Consider the following 19,910-nt stretch of genomic DNA (forward strand, 5'->3'; position numbering starts at 1 on the left):
TATATATATGCTACATTTCTGGTAAGACAGCTGCAGGAGAAATACCTAGCCAAAGATAAACCTCTGTACCTGGCTTTCGTTGACATAGAGAAAGCCTTTGACAAGGTCCCCCGATTTCTTATCTGGCAGTCAATGAGGAAACTAGGGATAGATGAGTGGTTAGTGAGAGCTGTGCGAACCAAGGAATGAAGCCAGTATGCTCCGATAGATGTGTAATGTCAGTGTGCATACTCGACAGAGTATAAGTGCCTTGAGAGATGACTGCGCTGGTATGGTCATGTAGTGTGAATGGATGAGGACAGCTGTGTGAAAAAGTGTCACACCCTAGCTTTTGAAGGTAACTGTGGAAGAGGTAGACCCAGGAAGACCTGTGATGAGGTGGTGAATCACAACCTTTGAACATTAGGCCTCACCGAAGCAATGACTAGTGACCGAGACCTTTAAGCACCAAAAACCCATGAGGGCTTTCTCTTGGTAAATATTGCAGTATTTGTGTTTTCTTACTCAACATCCACTTACAGTGTTGAATATTTTACCTTTTGGTATTAATACTGCTTCTGTCGCCCTCTTTATATATATATCACTCATAAGAAAAAGATATCACATAATAATAAAGTAAAAAAAAAAAATTATAAACCCTGAGCAGTTCTCTCACTTTAGGAGAAATTTGTCCCTCCCTTCTATTTCTTAGCAAAGTCTCTTTCTCTCTGCCTCTTACTCTGAAAGCAACTGTAGGTGGCAACACCAATAGTCACCAGTCAAATTTCACACGTGTGTGTGTGTGTGTGTGTGTGTGTGTGTGTGTGTGTGTGTGTGTGTATATATATATATATATATATCATTGCCATCATCTTTTAACGTCTGTTTCTATGCTGGCATGGGTTGGATGGTTTGGCAGGATCCTGCATGTTGTAAGGCTGCATCAACCTTCAATGTCAACTTTAACATGGATTCTATGGCTTGACACCCTTCCTAATGTCAACCACTTCACAGAGTGTACTGAGTGCTTTTTTTTATACCACCTGCACCACTGAGGTTGCCAAGTATCCTCCAAGAGAAAAGGAAGGAACAAGAAGAAAGAAAATAAGGTGAAGAAAAGGAGAATGCCTTCTTGACTGTATGAGGAGGGGGTATGTATATGAGAAGGGGGAATGTATATGAGAAGGGGAGGAGTGATGGCTCTATGCCAGGTGTTGAGAGGCAAGAGTGTGATGGGAAAACAAACTTAGATGGCTTGTAATAGAGATACAAGGCTGAGTAAGTAGAGAGCTGGAAAGAAGACAGAAGCAGTGGTGAGATGCTGGAACATCTCAAGATATGGTGGATGGTCGGTTGGGGTTGTGGGGTATGTGGTAGAGATGCATGTAGTGAGTGGGGGTGTGTGTGTGAAAGGTATGGGATTGGTCAAGGGCATTACGGTAAGTGGGGTGTAAAGGTAAATGTGTGAGGGCATTGAGAGTGTTGGTGATTACAGCAGGTGGGTTGATTGAGAAGTAACGGGTGTGAGGGATGAGATGTGGGGGGGGATGTTGGACAAAGAGAGGAGGGACAGGGTCTCACACATACTAATGTAACTATTACTAGCATACTAGCACACATACTAGCATAAAGGTGGTGTGTAGAATATTAGGTATATATAGATATATGCACACACATAAATGTGTGCACACGTACACACAAATACACACACACACACACACACACACACACACACACGCACACAGGTGCAGGTATGGTTATGTGGTTGAGAAGCTTACTTCCCAACCATGTGTTCTCGTACTGAGTCACGACCATCCTATCTTTTATTCACACATGCCCAGAACTACATTATCCAAAGTTTTCTCTCCTTTCTTTTTTCTTTTTTTTTCCCTAATATTGAGGGTAGTTTAGCTGCTATTTTCCTAGCTGGTTGCATAAACCATACAGAATATCTCCTCTCTCTAACATGTTCTGTCGTGTTGAGTCCATTTTATGTGATGTATAAGAGATTAATTTTTAAACTGAGTGGGTCTTGGCAACCTATGACATGAACTTAATTAAAGTTTAAAAAGTAGTGTGTGCGTGTGTGTGTGTGTGTGTGTGTGTGAAATGCTAGTTTGTCCAACCTAACAACATATTTTGAAAAAACTGATGTGGAACAATTCTATACTTTGGTTTTCTACTTGTTTCCTTTGTAATTAGATCACCCTTAAAGAAGGTAAATTTTCGTAAAAGAATTACGAAAAGTGCTCAAAGGAAGATGTTAACATTAACCTGTTATGGTCAGGAATTTGGCACTAAAGTTAATATATTTTTGCATGATGGTATTTAGGTGATTGAATAATCCCTAGCATATACGACTGGTACTGTTCTATTGACTTTGAATGTTATGGCACAAGGCCAGCAATTTTGGGGGAGGGGTAAGTCGGTTACATCAACCCCCAGTGTTCAACTGCTGTTTATTTTATTGATTCTGAAAAGATCAAAAGTAAAGTCAACCACAGCAGAATTTGAACTTAGAGTATAAAGGCGGATGAAATACTACTAAGCATTTTGCCTGGCATGCTAATAATTCTGCCAACTTGCAGCCTTTGTATAATAATAATAATAATAATAATATTTCTTTATTGCCCACAAGGGGCTAAACATAGAGAGGACAAACAAGGACAGACAAAGGGGTTAAGTCGATTACATCGACCCCAATGCGTAACTGGTACTTAATTTATCGACCCCGAAAGGATGAATGGCAAAGTCGACCTCGGTGGAATTTGAACTCAGAACGTAATGGCAGACGAAATACCGCTGAGCATTTCGCCCGGTGTGCTAACGTTTCTGCCAGCTCGCCGCCAATAATGATAATAATAATAATAATAATAATAATAATAATAATAATAATAATAATAATAATAATAATAATAATATCAAAATTAAAAGAAGAGTGCCATTTGCTATCTTGTGAACAATATTTCGACATCTCGCATGTCTTCCACTGGTTCAAAAAATAAATTTGTCAATCTACTTCATTTTGGTTAATATAGAAAGGATTAATAATAATAATAATAATAATAATAATAATAATAATAATTATTATTATTCTTTCTAATTTTGTTACAAGGCCAGCACTTTTGAAAGTTTGGGGAAGCTGATTACTTTGACTTCAGTTTTCAACTGGTACTCATTTTATCAACCCTGAATAGATGAAATGTGAAGTTGAGCTTCAGTGGAATTTGAACTCAGAACATAAAGCCAGATGAAATGCCGTTAAGTAGCTTGATTCTGCCAGCTTGCCGTTTTAGTAAACATAATAATAATAATAATAATAATAAGAGCATTCAGAGAGCTCAAACCTCCGCCAAGGCAACACCAACATCCCCTCAACGATTTGCTAGAGATGATTTTTAAAACGAGAATATCTGAAATAAACTCAACTGCTCTCACAAATGAGAATACTAGAAATGAATTCGAATGCTCTCAAAAATTAAGTAAAGAAACAAGAAAAATAATCCAGAATCCTTTCTGGTACTGGATGGATAAATTCTATAAAGATTTCTGAACCACCCTGTGTATCATAAAGGGACATAACTCACATTTTTGAGAACTGTAATTGATGTTTTATTTCTTTACTTTGCTGAACCAAAGCACTCTTTTGGGTTACTGTTGAGTGGAGATGGATTTTCATTCTGCCAGCCGAGTTCAGGTCCTGGTTTTGACACTCGGTTGTTTTGATTTCATTTCACTTACCTTATTAAAACCTTATGGAATAAGACGAACAATACACCATTCATTTGTTTTAAAAATTTGGAGATAGCAATGCAGAAACTATGTAAGTGTGTCTTCCTTGGAAGCTGTCATAGCAAGGTAGTGGATAGGCAACTAAAGAAAGATAAAGAAAGAGCGTTTTGATAGACTAAGAATAAAAAAAAAATGTAAAGCTTATTCAGCCAGAGTCAAATATTATAAGTTAGATATTTAACTACCAGAAATAGAAAAATGTAGAGCTAATTCAGTTGAAGTAGAATATCAAAAGTAAGATATTTGACCACCAAAATATTTTGTGTGGCAGTGCAGTAAGGAGATTACTTCCCAACCATATGGTTCTGGGTTCAGTCCCACTGTGTGATACCTTAGGCAAGTGTTTTCCACTATAGCTCTGGGTCGACCAAAACTTGTGAGTGGATTTGGTAGACAGTGACCTGAAAGAAGCTCATTGTATATGTGTGTGTGTGAGTGTGTGCATGTGTTTGCCTCTCATTGTCTTGCCATTGTGTGTAGTTGTAAATGATTGCCACTGTCATACAGTGTCATTCCTTTGCAGTGTACTGCAGAAACATATCTGGTCATAGAAAAATATGACCTTGCTTGGAAACCTAATGGGTGGTGACAAGAAGGGCAGCCAGCCATAGAAAATCAGCCTCAGTAAACTCTGTCCAACCCATGCAAGCATGGAAAAATGGATATTAAAATGTAAAAATCTAAACTTAATTCTAAAATAGTTTGAGCTCCAATAACATAAATATAATAATAATGTTGTCTTTATGGCATTTATCTAACCCAGAAGCCACAAAATATATTTTTGAGTTGAAACCTGAATTACACAAAAATGTCATTCTATTAGAAAAAAAATTGCAAACTGTGCAGATGGCTTCTTGGCCTACGGTTTCCATAGTGTTCCTTAGCACTCAAAAGGGCAACTGCAGGTTATATTAAGTGTAGACACTGAGCTTTTATCCTAATTTAATTTACTAGTTTGTATGTTCAACGATAAGATAAGTATGGGCTAGTTTCTTAATAACCTGCTCCATTAATAATTTGCAAATATAGAAATGTTAGAAATTTGTTCTAAGATGGCATCATTCTGAAAAGGAAATCTAAAAGAATATTACTAAGATATTTTCTATTCTCTTTCCATCCGGTCTGTTACCATTTAAAAAAAAAATTTCTGTAATCAAATTTTTGTTGAAATACACTGTCTTTGTTACAATTAATTTTGAAAATAATGAAAGATTTAGGAAAATTGTCATTATTAAGCTGATGCTCGGAGCATAAATCATTATGAAATGTTGACGAACGGTTTTAACTTAGATCACTTTAAAAAGGAAGTTTGAATCATAGAACCAGGGTCAGTCTATCAAAAGGGTTAAATATAAAGTTAACTGTATATTATTGATATAATTCTAATTAAAAGTATTATGCTCATCACATTAAGTACCTTAGTACAATAAAATAAATATTAAACTCAGTACTTGGTACTGAGTTCAATATTTATTTTATTGTACTGATGAAAATTTTTTTTCCAATAAAAAAAATCTGTTTTCAATCCTTTGATTGTAAATTTCAAGTTGTTATTCGTTTATTGATTTTGTATTTAATAAGTATTGGATAATTGTGCATGTTTGCACTAATCAATAGTCAATCGTTGTTGGAGATGGCAGTTTTGAAAGCATGGTTTCATAAAAAAAAAGAAGTTTGGTTTTAACTCGTATTAATAGAACTTCTTTAATGATGTTTTTTTTTTCTTATACATGTAGATGAGTTGCAGAGAAAGCTGGTTAATTGGCAAAATGTAAGAAAGCTGTTGAGTTTTAGTTAGCTAAAAGAGTTCCAGACTGAATTGATGTGTAAAAAGTTTTTTTTTTTCAGTAGTCTGTTGTAACAGAACTAGATTTATATTATTGATGTAAGTTGTAGTGTTTGGGGGAAATGGAATGGAAAGAAAGTCAGTATATTACATAAAACTGGGACCTGGTCTGTCAAGGGGCAGTGGAATTTATATAGTAGAAAGAAATGTACTTGTAATTTACTAATTTCAGTCATTGGACTGTGGCCATGCATGGGCACCACCTCCAAGGTTTATAGTTGATATTATCAACTCCAGTTCTCATTTCATCAATATTCACTGAATTGACAAGTTACTCTTTTGAAGTAAAGGGGGTGTAACTTGATGTACTGGATTACACAAGGAAATATAAATATGAACACACAGGCACATTTTGATATAATTTCTACCTACTAAATTCTACTCACAAGGCACTGGCTGACACTAGGCCATGGTGGAAGGCATGTAGCTTAATGGCTGGTGTATTTGGCTCACTATCATAGGGTCATGAGTTTTGATTCCTGGAGGCACTTTGTGCCCTTGAGAAAGACATGGTATTTCTTATTGTTCCAGTCCACTCAGCTGGCAAAAATGAATTGTACCTGTAATTCAAAGGGTCAGCCATGTCATATTCGGTGAATCTCCCTGAGAACTATGTTAAAGGTACATGTGTCTGGAGTACTCAGCTACTTGCTCTTAACTTCATGAGCCGGCTGTTCTGTTGTGTCAAATGAACTGGAGCACTCACTGTCATAACTGACAGAGAGCCAGACCACAGTGGAAGACACTTGTCTTATTTGTAGTATGGGATAAGATCCTGAGCTACAAGATTGTAAAGAGATCTTAACCACATGGCTGTCTGTAGGTTATTTAGATCTAGCATATTTTAAAACTTAATTGATCTGATAAGGTAACCAAACATTGTGCAGGAAGCATTGTTAAGGCTTAATCATCATTGTTGTTGGCAGTGGTGGTGGTTGCAGCATCTCAACATCATTATGTAATTATCATTATTAGAACTGCTTAATTCATTTTCTTCCTGACATTATGATCTGACTCTGTTGTATTGCTTTCTCTTTGTTTTTGATTAATTCTTCTGTAAGCTGAATAATTGCTAGAGTTACAGGCCAATTCTAGGTTGCTCTTATCTAAAACAAAACCATGATATAAGAAGTTTGTTTATTGATCTTTTAGCAATAAGCCAAAATGTTAGTGTGACCTAATGTATATCAGAAGTCAAGAAGAAAAAAATAAACATACTCTTTGATTGATTCTTTAGATTTGTTACTTGAATGTAAATAAAATAGAAACAACTGCATCCCCCTGAGGCTTTTAAGATTCTTCACATGAAATTGAAGACCCAACTGCTAAAAGTGCCAAAATCACATTGGTTTTTTTTCTGTGACTTAGTAATTCCAGAACTAGGATTTTCAGTTGATATTTATGTTGTGGTATTTGTTTCACATATTTCAAAATTTCAAATCAAAGTCAAGCATTTGGTTTGGTCTTGATTGATCAGAGTGTGCTGATTAATTGATTCAATATTGATCGATCTGATCAGTAGTTCTCCATTATGTTTATTTGTGACACACTGGAGATTAAATAATAAAATTACTGATGCACTTCTTATGAAAAGTTACAACAAACAGAAGTATAGAAATAATACATTTCTAAATCTCTCAGAGAGATTTATGCAGCAGTGATACGATGAAGTAGTTGCATGCTGTCAACTTAATGTGACAGTCCCCTGAAGGGAATAATACTACTGTTGGTTAGACCTAGGAAGCTGCACTGCTTCCTGTCGACCTTGACACGTTTCCTGTGTCCTTATGTTTACAAGGGGGAGACAAGCACCTCCATCCAGTTAAGCCTGCTTCCTGAGACATGTTTCTGAGTCTTTGTCCGTCATCAGTCTGGAGGTCATGCTACTCCAGACTGATGACAAGCAAAGACTCAGAAATAGTCTCTGGATGCAGGCTTAGCTGGGTGGAGGTGCTTGTCTCCCCCTTGTGAACATAAGGACACAGGAAATGTGTCAAAGCCGACAGGAAGTGGTACAGCTTCCTAGGTCTAACCAACAGTAGTATTATTCCTTTCAGGGGACTGTCACATTAAGTAAACAGAAGTATGTTTTAGATTTTATAATTTAGAAAAAAATGATAATGTAAAAAACACTATTGCTTACTTTGTTCTATTAATCATACTTGTCAAAATCATTGTTTTAATGCTCACTTTTCCATGCTTGCATAAATCAGACAGGATTCTTTGTGACAGGTTTTCTACAGCCAGACATGTTTTTCATAGAAGATTGGTAATGGACAACATTGCTTGTGTAATGGTGACGCTTGTTTACAACCATCACATGATGTCAAGATATACACACACACATAATATGTAAAACTGGCACTCTGTTGCTTATGACAACGATGGTTCCAGTTGATCTGATCTACAGAACAGCCTGCCCTTGAAATTAATGTGCATGTGGCTGAGCACTTCACAAATATGCACGCACACACCTGTAATATTGTTCTCAGGGAGATTCAGTATGACACAGAATGGGACAAGGCTGGCCCTTTTAAATACAAGCATTACTTATTTTTACTCCAGTCCATTCATTTGAGTGTCTTGTTCAAGGACACAATGTGATGTGGGTATCAAACACATGACCTTATGATTGTGAGCCAAATACACTAACCACTAATCCACATGCCTTCACGTATATGCATACATACAATGAACAAAGCCTTGTGTGTGGATTTCGTAGATGAAAACTGAAAGAAGCCCATTGTGTGTATGTGTATGTGTCTGTGTATATAAAACATGACAGGCTTCTACACAGTTTGTCTACCAAGGTTTTTGGTCAACCTGAAGCTGTAGTAGATGACATTTGCCCAGACTGCCATGCTGTAGGACTGAACTTGAAATCACATGGTTTGGAAATGAACTTCATAACCACACAACAAAATTATGAACAATACATTTCCCAAGATGTTCAAGCCTTTGTATGGATTTTCCAAGTTTTAAAATTCTATTTTTAAAAATCCAAGGCACTGCATCTACATTCCACCCTCCCCTGCTGTGCAGCAGTTGCACACTGATGCATCATTTGAAAACCACCAGATTAGACAGTTGAAATTCTAAAACAACCACCTGCTCAGCTATTAACTATTCTCTTCTATTGATACCCATCATAGCATATTTATTGTTTATACAGATATTTGGTTAGAAGCAAAACTAGTTTTTTTTTTTTGGAATGAAATGTTCAAGTACCACATTTTGAAAGAGTTGTATGTCTGCTTTAAAAAGAATAAAGAAGTCTGAAAGGAAACACAACTTGTGAGTAGTTTCACATTAGCACATGTTTCACTCAGAGCTTGGCTGTGTAATTAAGAAGTTTGCTTCATGACTGTGTGGTTTCTGGATTCAATCTCACTCCATGGCACTTTGAGCAGGTGTCTTCTAATATAGCCCTGAGCTGGCCAATGCATTGTCAGTGAAGTTTGTAGACAGATACTGCACCAGCTCATAGTGTGTGTGTGTGTGTGTGTGTGTGTGTGTGTGTGTGTGTGCACGCACATGTGTATGTCTGTCTGAATATTGTTCTATCAAAACCCTTCAAAGCAATGCTCCAGCATGGCTGCAGTCCGGTGACTGAAACAAGTAAAAGATTAAAAAAAAAAAATTATCTAAACAATTGATATTTCTTTTATGGCAAATTAGTAAAAAATTTGATATTGTCATTCTATCTATTTTATTTTGAAGTGGGGAACAAATATGCAGAAGATATTTCTGACAAATAAATATCCTACAGAACCACTAAGAAATGTAGTGCTCATTGAAAATAATATAGTTATTAGTTAACCCTTTAACTGTTGAAAGCAGATATAGTCATTTAAGATTTCATTACCCTTAACTGCAAAATGCAGTTTTATGTCCCAATCTATCTTTTGTTGAGGAATGTCATGCTTGAAACTATTTTCTATTGACTTTTTTAAAAACAAACAAGCATGTGCGTTTTCTATGATGATTTGAGAAGCAGTGACGAGTGTCAATTCTGTAAATAATAATAATATTTTATAAGCTTAAAGCTTACAAGTGATCACTGTGTATTGACTAACGAAAATAGTCTAATATTGTGGCATATAAGCTCGACAGAAAAAGTGGGTTTTCTGTACACATGGGACTCAAACCCACACCTCTTTATAGTCACGATAAGTGTGCTATCATTACACTACTGTACCCACTCACTTCCTCCTGTAGATGTATCAAGTTTATTGAGGCAACATGACTTGCAGAAAATACTAATTTTATATTTTGGTTGATATTTAACATCGTTATTGGAATAACTATGAAATTTAATTTTGCAGCTAATGGGTTAAACGTGTATTCTAATTTTTATCTTTGACATCAACGCATCTGTTTGACTTTGGAAAATCACAATGCTGCTGTGTGTTAAATATGATAAATTATAGAAAATGCTTTTGTTCTGCTGAAGTTCTGAAATTGTAATACTGCTTAGTGCAGATGATGGTAGTGGTGGTGAGCATTTTATCACTGATTTATTTCGACATGTAGATGACATAGTTAAAATCTCATTGTTTGGATGGTTTCTATGAAAATGGCAGTAAAAGAGTTAAAAGGGTTGATTTTCATTTTATTTTATTTTATATTTTAACAATTATTTTCTTCCATTTCCTGTATTCATTTGAACAGAAATTGAAATCCATTTGAAAAATTGAGATTTATTTATTACTTTTGTAATGTTATTTGTTTTGTAGTTGTTTCAAAAATATTTTCTTTGTTGTAAACTCTTCCATGTTTTTCAACATTTTCATCATGATTTATTCTCATTTTTTTCTCTCTTTCTTTCTGTCATTTCAGGAATTTGTTGTTCAGTTATTGAAGCAAGCTAGTACACTGTAATAGTGTGGTTTACCAGTGGCACTGTAACAGTTATGATTATGAAGTCCTGTAACAGTGTATGTAGCACCAGTGGTAACAGCAATATAGCTTTGGTGTACACACATGCTTACACACACACATACACATAATATATATACATACCAAATTGGCATGTGTATGGTAGGGGATTGTATAGCCAATTTATTTCCAGGGGCTTTTTGTATATGGTGTACAAGCTATATATGCAACAAGTTTGACACCCTGCAGTATTATTCTTAGATGTAGTTGCAGCTCCCTAATTGGTGACCCACTCCTACGACCCATTTCAAGTTGTTATCTTTCCTCATTTGTCTTTTAATAACATCCATACCTCTTTGAAATTAACACGTCTTGCTCTCTTTTTCTCTGAGTCGATGAGTGAAGAAGGCATCTCTCTATGGAGTTTGGGACAACAGAAGGAATACATGCATTACATATATGCTTGTGTATAAATGTATTTAGGGGTATATCAGGGTGGTGAGATGGAGCATTTGGTCACTAGCAAGAGTTAGGTTTTATTTTTTAAAATTAGACTGTATTTTGTAGTTCTTCCCCGCAAAAACATACCAAGGTTATACCAAAAAGAAAATTCTTGTATATGTTCTAATGACTTCTTTATATTTAAAAATGCCACTGTCCCCGCTAAAAAAAATCAACAAAAATCAACAAATATGAAACAATGTACCATACATTTTGAGGTGAAAAAAATGTATCCTGTAACTAAGTTTCTCTCTCTTATGCTCTTATAGATCTCTCAGTTCTAATGTTGTGGATTATTGAGAACACATTTGAATTTAAATGTTGAAGAAGAAATGAATTTCCTCAAAGTGTTAATAAAATAACATTAAATAAAGCAGCAAAGTTGATTTATTTTTTAATTTTTCTTTTCAATCTTGCCATATGTTTACATTGTCATCATTTTAAAAATTCTATTTTGCAAGTATTCTCTAAACGTTTTTTTTTTTTTACTTTAGTATCTTTTCCCTAAACTAAGAGCTGCTGCATAAAATGACAAATATTTCAAAAAGATTACTTCACTTCAATTATTATTATTTTTTTTTATTTTAGAGTGTGTGTGTGTGTGTGCCACCTCAGTAGTATTTCATATTTCAGAGTGATCTTTATTCTTTAAACCATCATATGAGTCATTGCTATTCAGTAAATCAATACTTGATGTTACACATTTGTAGCAAATCAAGTTATAAACATTCTTTTAGTTCTCAAAAGATTAATCAAAACCTGAACATCTTCACGTATTAGACATTTCTTGCAGTTTTGTTCTTACACAACTTGTAAATTAATACAAATGAAATGGGGTAAGATTGTAATTAACAGGCAGGAAATGTAGCTATTATAATTTAATTGTAGAAGATTAATTAAAAAAAAAAAGATATTTAGTTGCTTTTTATAAAACCAGTGTAGAATTAATATTGTTAGCATTACAGCATGAGCATTTCACAATTGCTGCTGTCTCTTTTAAAATTTTAATTTTTGATTATTATTATTATTATTATTATTATTAATAATAATGATGATAATTTTTTTGCTGATGGTATTTGAACTAAAGGAAAAGATTTTCAATGTTATAAATTTTAGAGTTACATTTTTATCTGTTCAATCTCAATTTTGTAACCAGAGCTCATTTTGCTCATAACAAGCTTTTGGGGATTTCTAAGTAAAAGTATCCTCCTATTGAATCATTTAAATCTCGGGTATCTAATTTACATTCTGCATTAATAAGAAGATTCTTGCTGAATGTTCTAAAGTTTCATTTAAATATGTTTGTTTGTGTGTGTATGTAAGGTTATTAGTTAATGCTATATATTACAGAGAAACTGAGTAAACTTCTACTTCAAATCCTTTTTCATAGGATATTAGATGAAATGGAAGAATAATATTTGAGATTTAACTTTGTATTAAGATTGATATTTTTGAAATGATAATACTATAAAAATTAAAACATTTTCTTCTTGCTTATTAATATGTTTGGCAAGATTGACTTTTAATTTTCGTAAAGGTGCAATTCCATACCTTGTAGGGGGGGGGGGGATTTTAATTTGTAAGTTTGGTGAGTAGTTATTGTTATTCATATAATGATTGTGAAAGAATTTAATTTTAATTAAACTTAGCTAATTAGTTTCCAAACTTTGAGAGGCAGCCCTCCTAGAAGTCATCAAATCCTAGGTATGTTTAAACGATCAAACATGATCAAAGTTGTAAATAATGCACTAATTTAATTTCTAAAACTCAACAAAGAATTGCTTTCTCATCTCTTTTGTAGAATTCCTATTTATTTTCACTGAAATTCCTTTATATATAGTCAAAATCATTTTGGCTATGTTTATTTTCAGAGAAATTTTTGAAGAATTTAATTTGATGGTAACAGTTAAAAAAAATTCAAATCTGGAAAAATTTTGATATATGAAAGAGAATGAACTAAATTGTGTATGATATACATATATATATATATATTTTTATATATAACGTTGACCACTAACGTGGACAATTAATGTGCTAGAAATAGATCACATCTTGTGTCTATTAAGACCTAAATTGTTCTCAACATGAAATATAGCAGCATACCAAAACGTAAGCGCGCAAGACATTTAAAATCACCTAAAAAAATCAGGCTGAAGAGGAATAGACAATCGGTAAGATTCGTTAAATCCGAAACCGGTCCCTGTTTAAGAATGTGTTTTTTTTAGGTGATTTTAAATGTCTTGCCCGCTTACGTTTTGGTATGCTGCTATATTTCATGTTGAGAACAATTTAGGTCTTAATAGACACAAGATGTGATCTATTTCTAGCACATTAATTGTCCACGTTAGTGGTCAACGTTATATATAAAAATGTTCCTTAATCCCCTGAGATTGCAGATACTATTTCTGAATCTCTTTGATTCTTTAGATGTGCTGGCCTCCTGGTAATTAATCGATATTAATTAATATATGATTAATTACCATATCTTATAATAATCTATATGTATATATATATATATATGTATGCATAATTACACAGTATGTTGTTAGTGACAAAAAGCTAAAAGGTTCATGCCATGAGGCAAATGCTGCATTTCCAGGTAATTTGGGTAAGTCAATTGCCTCAGCGCAGAAATAAACAATTTATTCTATTATAATAGTTTATTTCCAATGTAGCTGACTTTTCATATAAGTTCCAGTTTTCTGGTGTTGGGTAACAACATTGACAATTACTAAGGCTATGTTAACTGGGAGTAGTATAACATTTGACTCACAACATGAAACTTTTAATTTTTTATTACTAACACCATAAAACTGTGTATGAATAATGATAATTCTCAAATATATTGAGTACTTTTTTTGTTTTTGCTGGGCCTATCAACAAAAGAACAGTTCACTATATATATATATATATATATATATATATATATATATATATTCCCTCTCTCTCTCACCGGGAGAGAGGCATAAGCACATTATATATATATATATATATATATATAAAATATCTTTTTTTTGAATGGTAGATCTTGAAGCAGAGAAAGCTATAAACGGAAGTGTCAACAATATGTGTGTGTGTTATTTTGAAGATTGGCTGGTGATCTGAAAAGATATTAATATCTGCTTTTCATTTTAACTCATTGATTATTAATTGTTATGTAATTAATAGAAAAACAAAAATATTGAAAATGCTAATTCTATTTAATTTTTGACAAAATAGCACGTTTTTCTGTTTAATTGAAATGCCTTGCAGTTACTGTGTTCTTTAAGTTTACTGTCTTGCACATTGCTCTTGGTTCACATGATGTAAAACATGTAGAACCTGAAGTAAAGGGTTGTGAGGTAAGCTTAGCATATTAAAATATTATTAATATGTGATTTGTTTTGAATAAATTCTATCATTCTAGGAAGATGATGGGAAATTTATGAATTTTTGTAAATATATATTTCTTATGTAATTTTTGTGTATAAGAAAGAATAAAACTGGTAATTGAAATAACTTAATCCTCTGTATGCATGAAATTCCTTAAACATCAAACCTGGAACAATCAATTCAAACACAATAAGTCAATCAAAAAAAAGAAAAAAAAGAAATATTGTGACAGTTACTGAATAACTCAAAGAAAAATGTAAAAAAAAAAGAAAGATTTCTATATTCTAGAACTTGTCTTGGCTTTGGAAACCTAACATTGTTTGTTGATTTAATGTTATAAATATTTGTTTTTCTCATCATTTTCTGGAAAATGCTGAGAGAGAGAGAGAGTGAGTGTGTGTGTGTGTGTGTGTGTGTGTATATATATATACACACACACACACACACATACTTTATTTGTGTTTTAAGGCTACCATTGGTTTTATGTTAAGAAAAATCTCAACAATTTTTCAAGCCATTCACAGAAAAATTAGTGTTCATCTCCATTTTGGATTAAAACACGAAAAGTAATGGGATGTCTCATGACTGAGATTTTTTTAAAACATGAAACCATTGGTAGCCTTAATACACAAATAAAAATTTTTATCCACTAATGTGATGTTGAGCATTCATTCTTATTTACATGTGTATGTACATTTGTTTTGTTTTGTCCTGCAGGGTGTCCAGTGGAAACCGCCCACCTTGGTAGGCTTATTGGCTAAACTGATAACTCTGCCAAGCAGGCTCAGTAGGGTTATTTGTTTAGCCGCTGCTGGCTTGACCCTGCAGCAGATACTGGGTTACATGTTATCAGTTGCTCTAAGCTTGATTTTTAACATCTTTTATGTGTTGCTTACAATGGCTGGCCAAAGTAAAAAAAAAAAGAAAGGCAAAACACTCAATGAAAAATTTCATGATGGAATGAAGGCATGTGTCAGTGTGGATGGTAACTCACCTGCTGCAAGAGGTGTCCATCATTGCTACATCTGTGCAAATGTAGGTCACTAGCAGGACTAAAAAATCACATCTGTGCTGCTTTAAGAGAATAATCAAGCTATATCATTACTTGAAATAAATTTGCAACCATCATACATATGTATATATATGTGTGTGTGTATGTATATATATATATAATCTGTACGTATGTATACATACATAGGTACAAACATGAATGTGTGGTTTTGATGTCACTGCCTAGCACAACATCTAGAGCAAGTGTGCTCTACATGTGTCTCATGTTGACCAGTATTTCATGAGTGGAATTTTAGTAGGCAGGAAGCATGCAGAGGCCTGTCATACATATGTATATGTATGTATCTAAGTCCACCAACTTTACAGTTTATCAAAAAGACTGCTAAAGTAAGTATGGGGGTTAATATGACCCACAAAAATCCTTATAGGAGGTGGTCAGGCATGGCTGCAGTTCACTGACTGCAACTAGTAAAAGGGTATATATATATATATATATATATATATATATAAAAATAAGGATCTTTGTAAGCTTTTCAGAATTTCAAATGGAAATCTTTCTGAGGATGTATTAAGTTTATTTTTCTTTTAATTTCTCAAGTAGTAAAATTTGAATTATTTATTGTAAACAATCAATTATTAGTGCATTTGCAAAGTCATTTCATTTTCCATTTATATACTCTTTGTTATCCATTAGTGTTTTACTTGATGTAGATATCTAGCCTCTTTCTGCTGACCATTATTACCTGTATATAGAATTCAATATTTAATAATGGTGTTTCTGTTGTAAACAGTATGCACTAACTGTAAACAGTAAATCAAATTTATTTAATTTTCAATATTTATCGTTATATTTTGTAAATACACTTTTATATACATTTCTGGCCAGAAAACGTAGTTTTTGGATCAGGAATAATATTCCTTACAAGAAAACTTATGAAATCTGCCAAACTTAACTGGAATTACTCCAGGTGTTTTACAACAAAATGTTATCTATAGATTATTTTCTCAGCTGAATAGTAAAATTGAGCACTGTGAAATTAAAAAAAAGAAAAATAGATAAATAAATGTGTTTAGCTACAGAAAAGTGTATATTTTAGAATTTCTCTTTTATATGAGGTAAACAATTAAGAGCTTTATGACCAGTATTGGCTGAAATTCCATTATATTCAGTTTTTCAGTAAGTTTTGATGTTGGTGCACTCAAAATGTGAGGAAAACCTTATTTTGATATTTCAAAAATAATTGATAAAAACTTGGGAAGCAAAGAGAATTCAATAAGATCAATGCACAAGCCATTTAAATTGGTTTAATTAATAAGTAGATATTTACAAGACAGTGAGTTTAAAAAAAATTTTTAGTTCAGAATTGCTTGAGTAATATCACTTTATTTTTAATATACATTCCGTAATATTTCTTTCAAACATTAAACTGTTCAATGGTAAATATTTTTTGTTAAATATAGAATGCACTTGCACTGTAAACTATCTTTAATATTTTTGTGTTGTTTTAATTTCCAATTGAATGGTTCTATTGCATTAAGAAACAATATTTCCAAATGGTTCAATCATTCTTTTTATTATAAACATTGATGTTTCCAATTTGTGGACATCCACAAAACATTTCTTTTCAAATTATTATCAGTCTGTTATTTTTCACTAGCCAGTAATTTCTTTTTTCTTACTTTGTACAGATGAAAGAAACAAATGCCCCTTTTTAGGGGCTCTATATTCTTTTTTAATTGAAATATTTCTAATTTCACTTCTATCACATTATATTCTATATTAGTTGTGCAATTACTGTTCTGTTTGCCAATCCAACAGTGATATATTGATCTGTAAATACATACACAAAAATATCCCCTCCCACTGGTTTTTACAAAATTAATTAATGAAGAGACTGAAAGCTACACCTTCTAATTGTCGTTGTACTGTTTGTATTTCTTTTCATTTACTGTTATGGTTTTGTTTTTATATGAATCTCTTCTAAGGGAGATAATCAAACATAAGGTTAATTCCAGTAAACCCATTTGCAACTTGACACATCTGTATACTTGAATCAATAAATAATTTTGAATTATTTGTGTATTTTATTACTTGTGGGGTGAAAGTGAAATATTTTATGATGCAGTTTACAATTTTTAAACAGCAAAATTATTTTGTTATATGCAAAGAAACAAACTAATTTGAGATATGCAAAGAGAAATAAGGTAGTGTGGTTAAGAAGATTAATCTGTTGTTTCAGGTTCAGGTGCCAGTGTACAGCACCTTGAGTGACACCCCTTTTAAACTTCAGAACGATTTATGCCATGCCAGGGAATCTGGTATATAGGTATAAAATCTGGAAAGGTAACAGTGACGGGATAGGTGGCATGGACATAGTTCTTGCAGAGAAATGGGTGGATAAGGACACAGAGGTAGCCAGAATGGGTGATTGGGTGCTTAAGCTTAGGCTAGTCTTACAGAACAGTATAGTGACAATTATCTCTGCCTATGCCCCGCTCAAGTGGGTCTACCAAATGAATAGAAGGACCGTTTTTATGACATTCTTCTTCAGGCTACCTCAAAGACGAGTGACAATGATCTCCTCTTCATAGCTGGGGATTTCAATGGGCATGTCGGACAGCAGCCCGATATCTTCCATAGTAAGGCATGGATTTGGCTCCCAAAATGAAGAGGGAACAAGGCTACTGGAGTTCTGTGATGCAAAGAACCTTTTGATTAGAAACACAAACTTCAGGAAGTCAACCACCCGCCTGATAACCTACCAATCAGGTGTTTGTGGTAACCAGATTGATTACATTCTCACCAAACAACCATTACACTCTCAGAGTGGTTGGTGTTAGGAAGGGCATCCTTTATTTGAAAGACAGAGTTGGCAACAAGAACATCATCATTGCTTAATATCCACTTTTCTATGCTTGCATGGATCAGACGAATTTGGAATTTGTGGAGGTAGTTTTTCTTCAGGTGGATAGTATTCCTGTCATCAACTCTCACCTGGTTCCAAGCAAGGTGATATTTCCCCAAGATCAGATGTTTTTCATGGAACTACTGGAAACAAACAACACTGCTTGTATGACATTGATGTTCATTTAAAATCATCACATGATGTCAAAACAAAGGCACACAATGGACTTCTTTCAGATTCCATCTACCAAATCCATCCACATGGCTTTGGTTGGTCCAGGGCTGTAATAGAAGACACCTGCATGAGGTGCCTCACAGGGGACTGAACATGGTTGAGAAGCAAGTTTCTTAGCTGCACCACTACATCAATACCTATTCCATAAATTCCTATTTCAAATAAGTCTCTCTCTCCAAATGCATACTTGCTTGAAAAAATGGCTGTTAAATAAATGAACAGATGAAGGATCTGGAAGCTTAAGAAATCATGCGAAGAAATAATATTATTAAAAGGCTAATTCAACTTTCCCTTTCTTTTATTAAAGAGTGATGTGTATGAGTCGAAAATTTGGCTGCTATTTCAAGCAGATTGAGTGACCATATACCTGTGCCCTTGTTGGCTCAGGTGTAATCTCAACTTGTACATGAATATTTGTATCAAGTGGTGAATTGATAGAGTGTCAGGTGAAATATCTTCTGATGTTCCAGTTTCCTGCATTCCAAGTTCAAATCCTGCTGAGATCGACTTTGCCTTTCACCTTTTTATGGGTTGAATGTGTAATAAAATAAAAGGGAGAAAATGTGTAGTGCTTAAGTGGGCCATACATGGCATCAAAGGCCATTAATTCGAGAACTTACTTTTTTCCTGAAAATATTTGAACCATTGCTGTCTTTGTGATGAGGTATGTGTGGGGCTGCCCCCCCCCCCCAAATTCCCTGGGTTTTCAGTTGCCCAGTCCATGTAAGTAAATAAAACTTGAGAGATACTGAATAATTTATATCTACTATTTTCATCTATCATGACATCTCATTGTCTAATAATACTGAGCTGATAACTTTCCCCCATAGATATAGCTTCGAGAAGGGCTCTACTGAACTAATTTGCTCTATATCACATGAATACCTCAATGGCCAAATAGGTTAGAGAGGAACTACTACATGCTAGATATAGCAGTTAAATCCCCCAAGCATTTTGAAAATACATGAGCTGAGCTGACGTAATGTATTCATAAGTACTGTTGGAAAGGCTGGATGGTCCTGGTTGGAAAACATTTGATCATAACTCTGGTCAATCAGGGCTGACCGTAGAAGTAATCAATAACTCTAATGTACAGATTATTGATTTAGTACTATGTTAGTCATTATCAATCACCACCCTATGAGCAAGAGCTTTCTAGCTGTGACCATCCTATGTTATTTTCAAGTGAAATGAGGATGCGTTGGCTAATGCACCCTTTCCTTTCTATTTCAAGCAGATTGAGTGACAATATAGATATTCCCTTGTTGGCTCAGGTGTAATCTCACCTTAATTGAAATATAATTTTATACATGAATATTTTTATCAAGGGGTAAAATGATAGAGCACCAGATGCAATACTTTGTGGTGTTTGTTTCAGTTTTCCTTCATTC

General features: G+C 33.8%; 1 protein-coding gene across 1 annotated transcript in view; it reads left to right on the forward strand.

The window, feature by feature from the left end:
* LOC106877040 (protein phosphatase 1 regulatory subunit 14B-like) overlaps positions 1–17,454 on the forward strand; it is a 178,217-nt gene extending 160,763 nt beyond the window's left edge. Inside the window, exon 4 of the mRNA XM_052968586.1 lies at positions 10,457–17,454. Coding sequence (XP_052824546.1) covers positions 10,457–10,498 — 42 coding nt within the window. The 3' untranslated portion in view covers positions 10,499–17,454. The remainder of the gene's footprint in view (positions 1–10,456) is intronic.
* The last annotated feature ends 2,456 nt before the right edge of the window (positions 17,455–19,910 follow it).

Source organism: Octopus bimaculoides, chromosome 6 (assembly GCF_001194135.2).
Source record: "Octopus bimaculoides isolate UCB-OBI-ISO-001 chromosome 6, ASM119413v2, whole genome shotgun sequence".
Classification (NCBI taxonomy): Eukaryota; Metazoa; Mollusca; class Cephalopoda; order Octopoda; family Octopodidae; genus Octopus; species Octopus bimaculoides.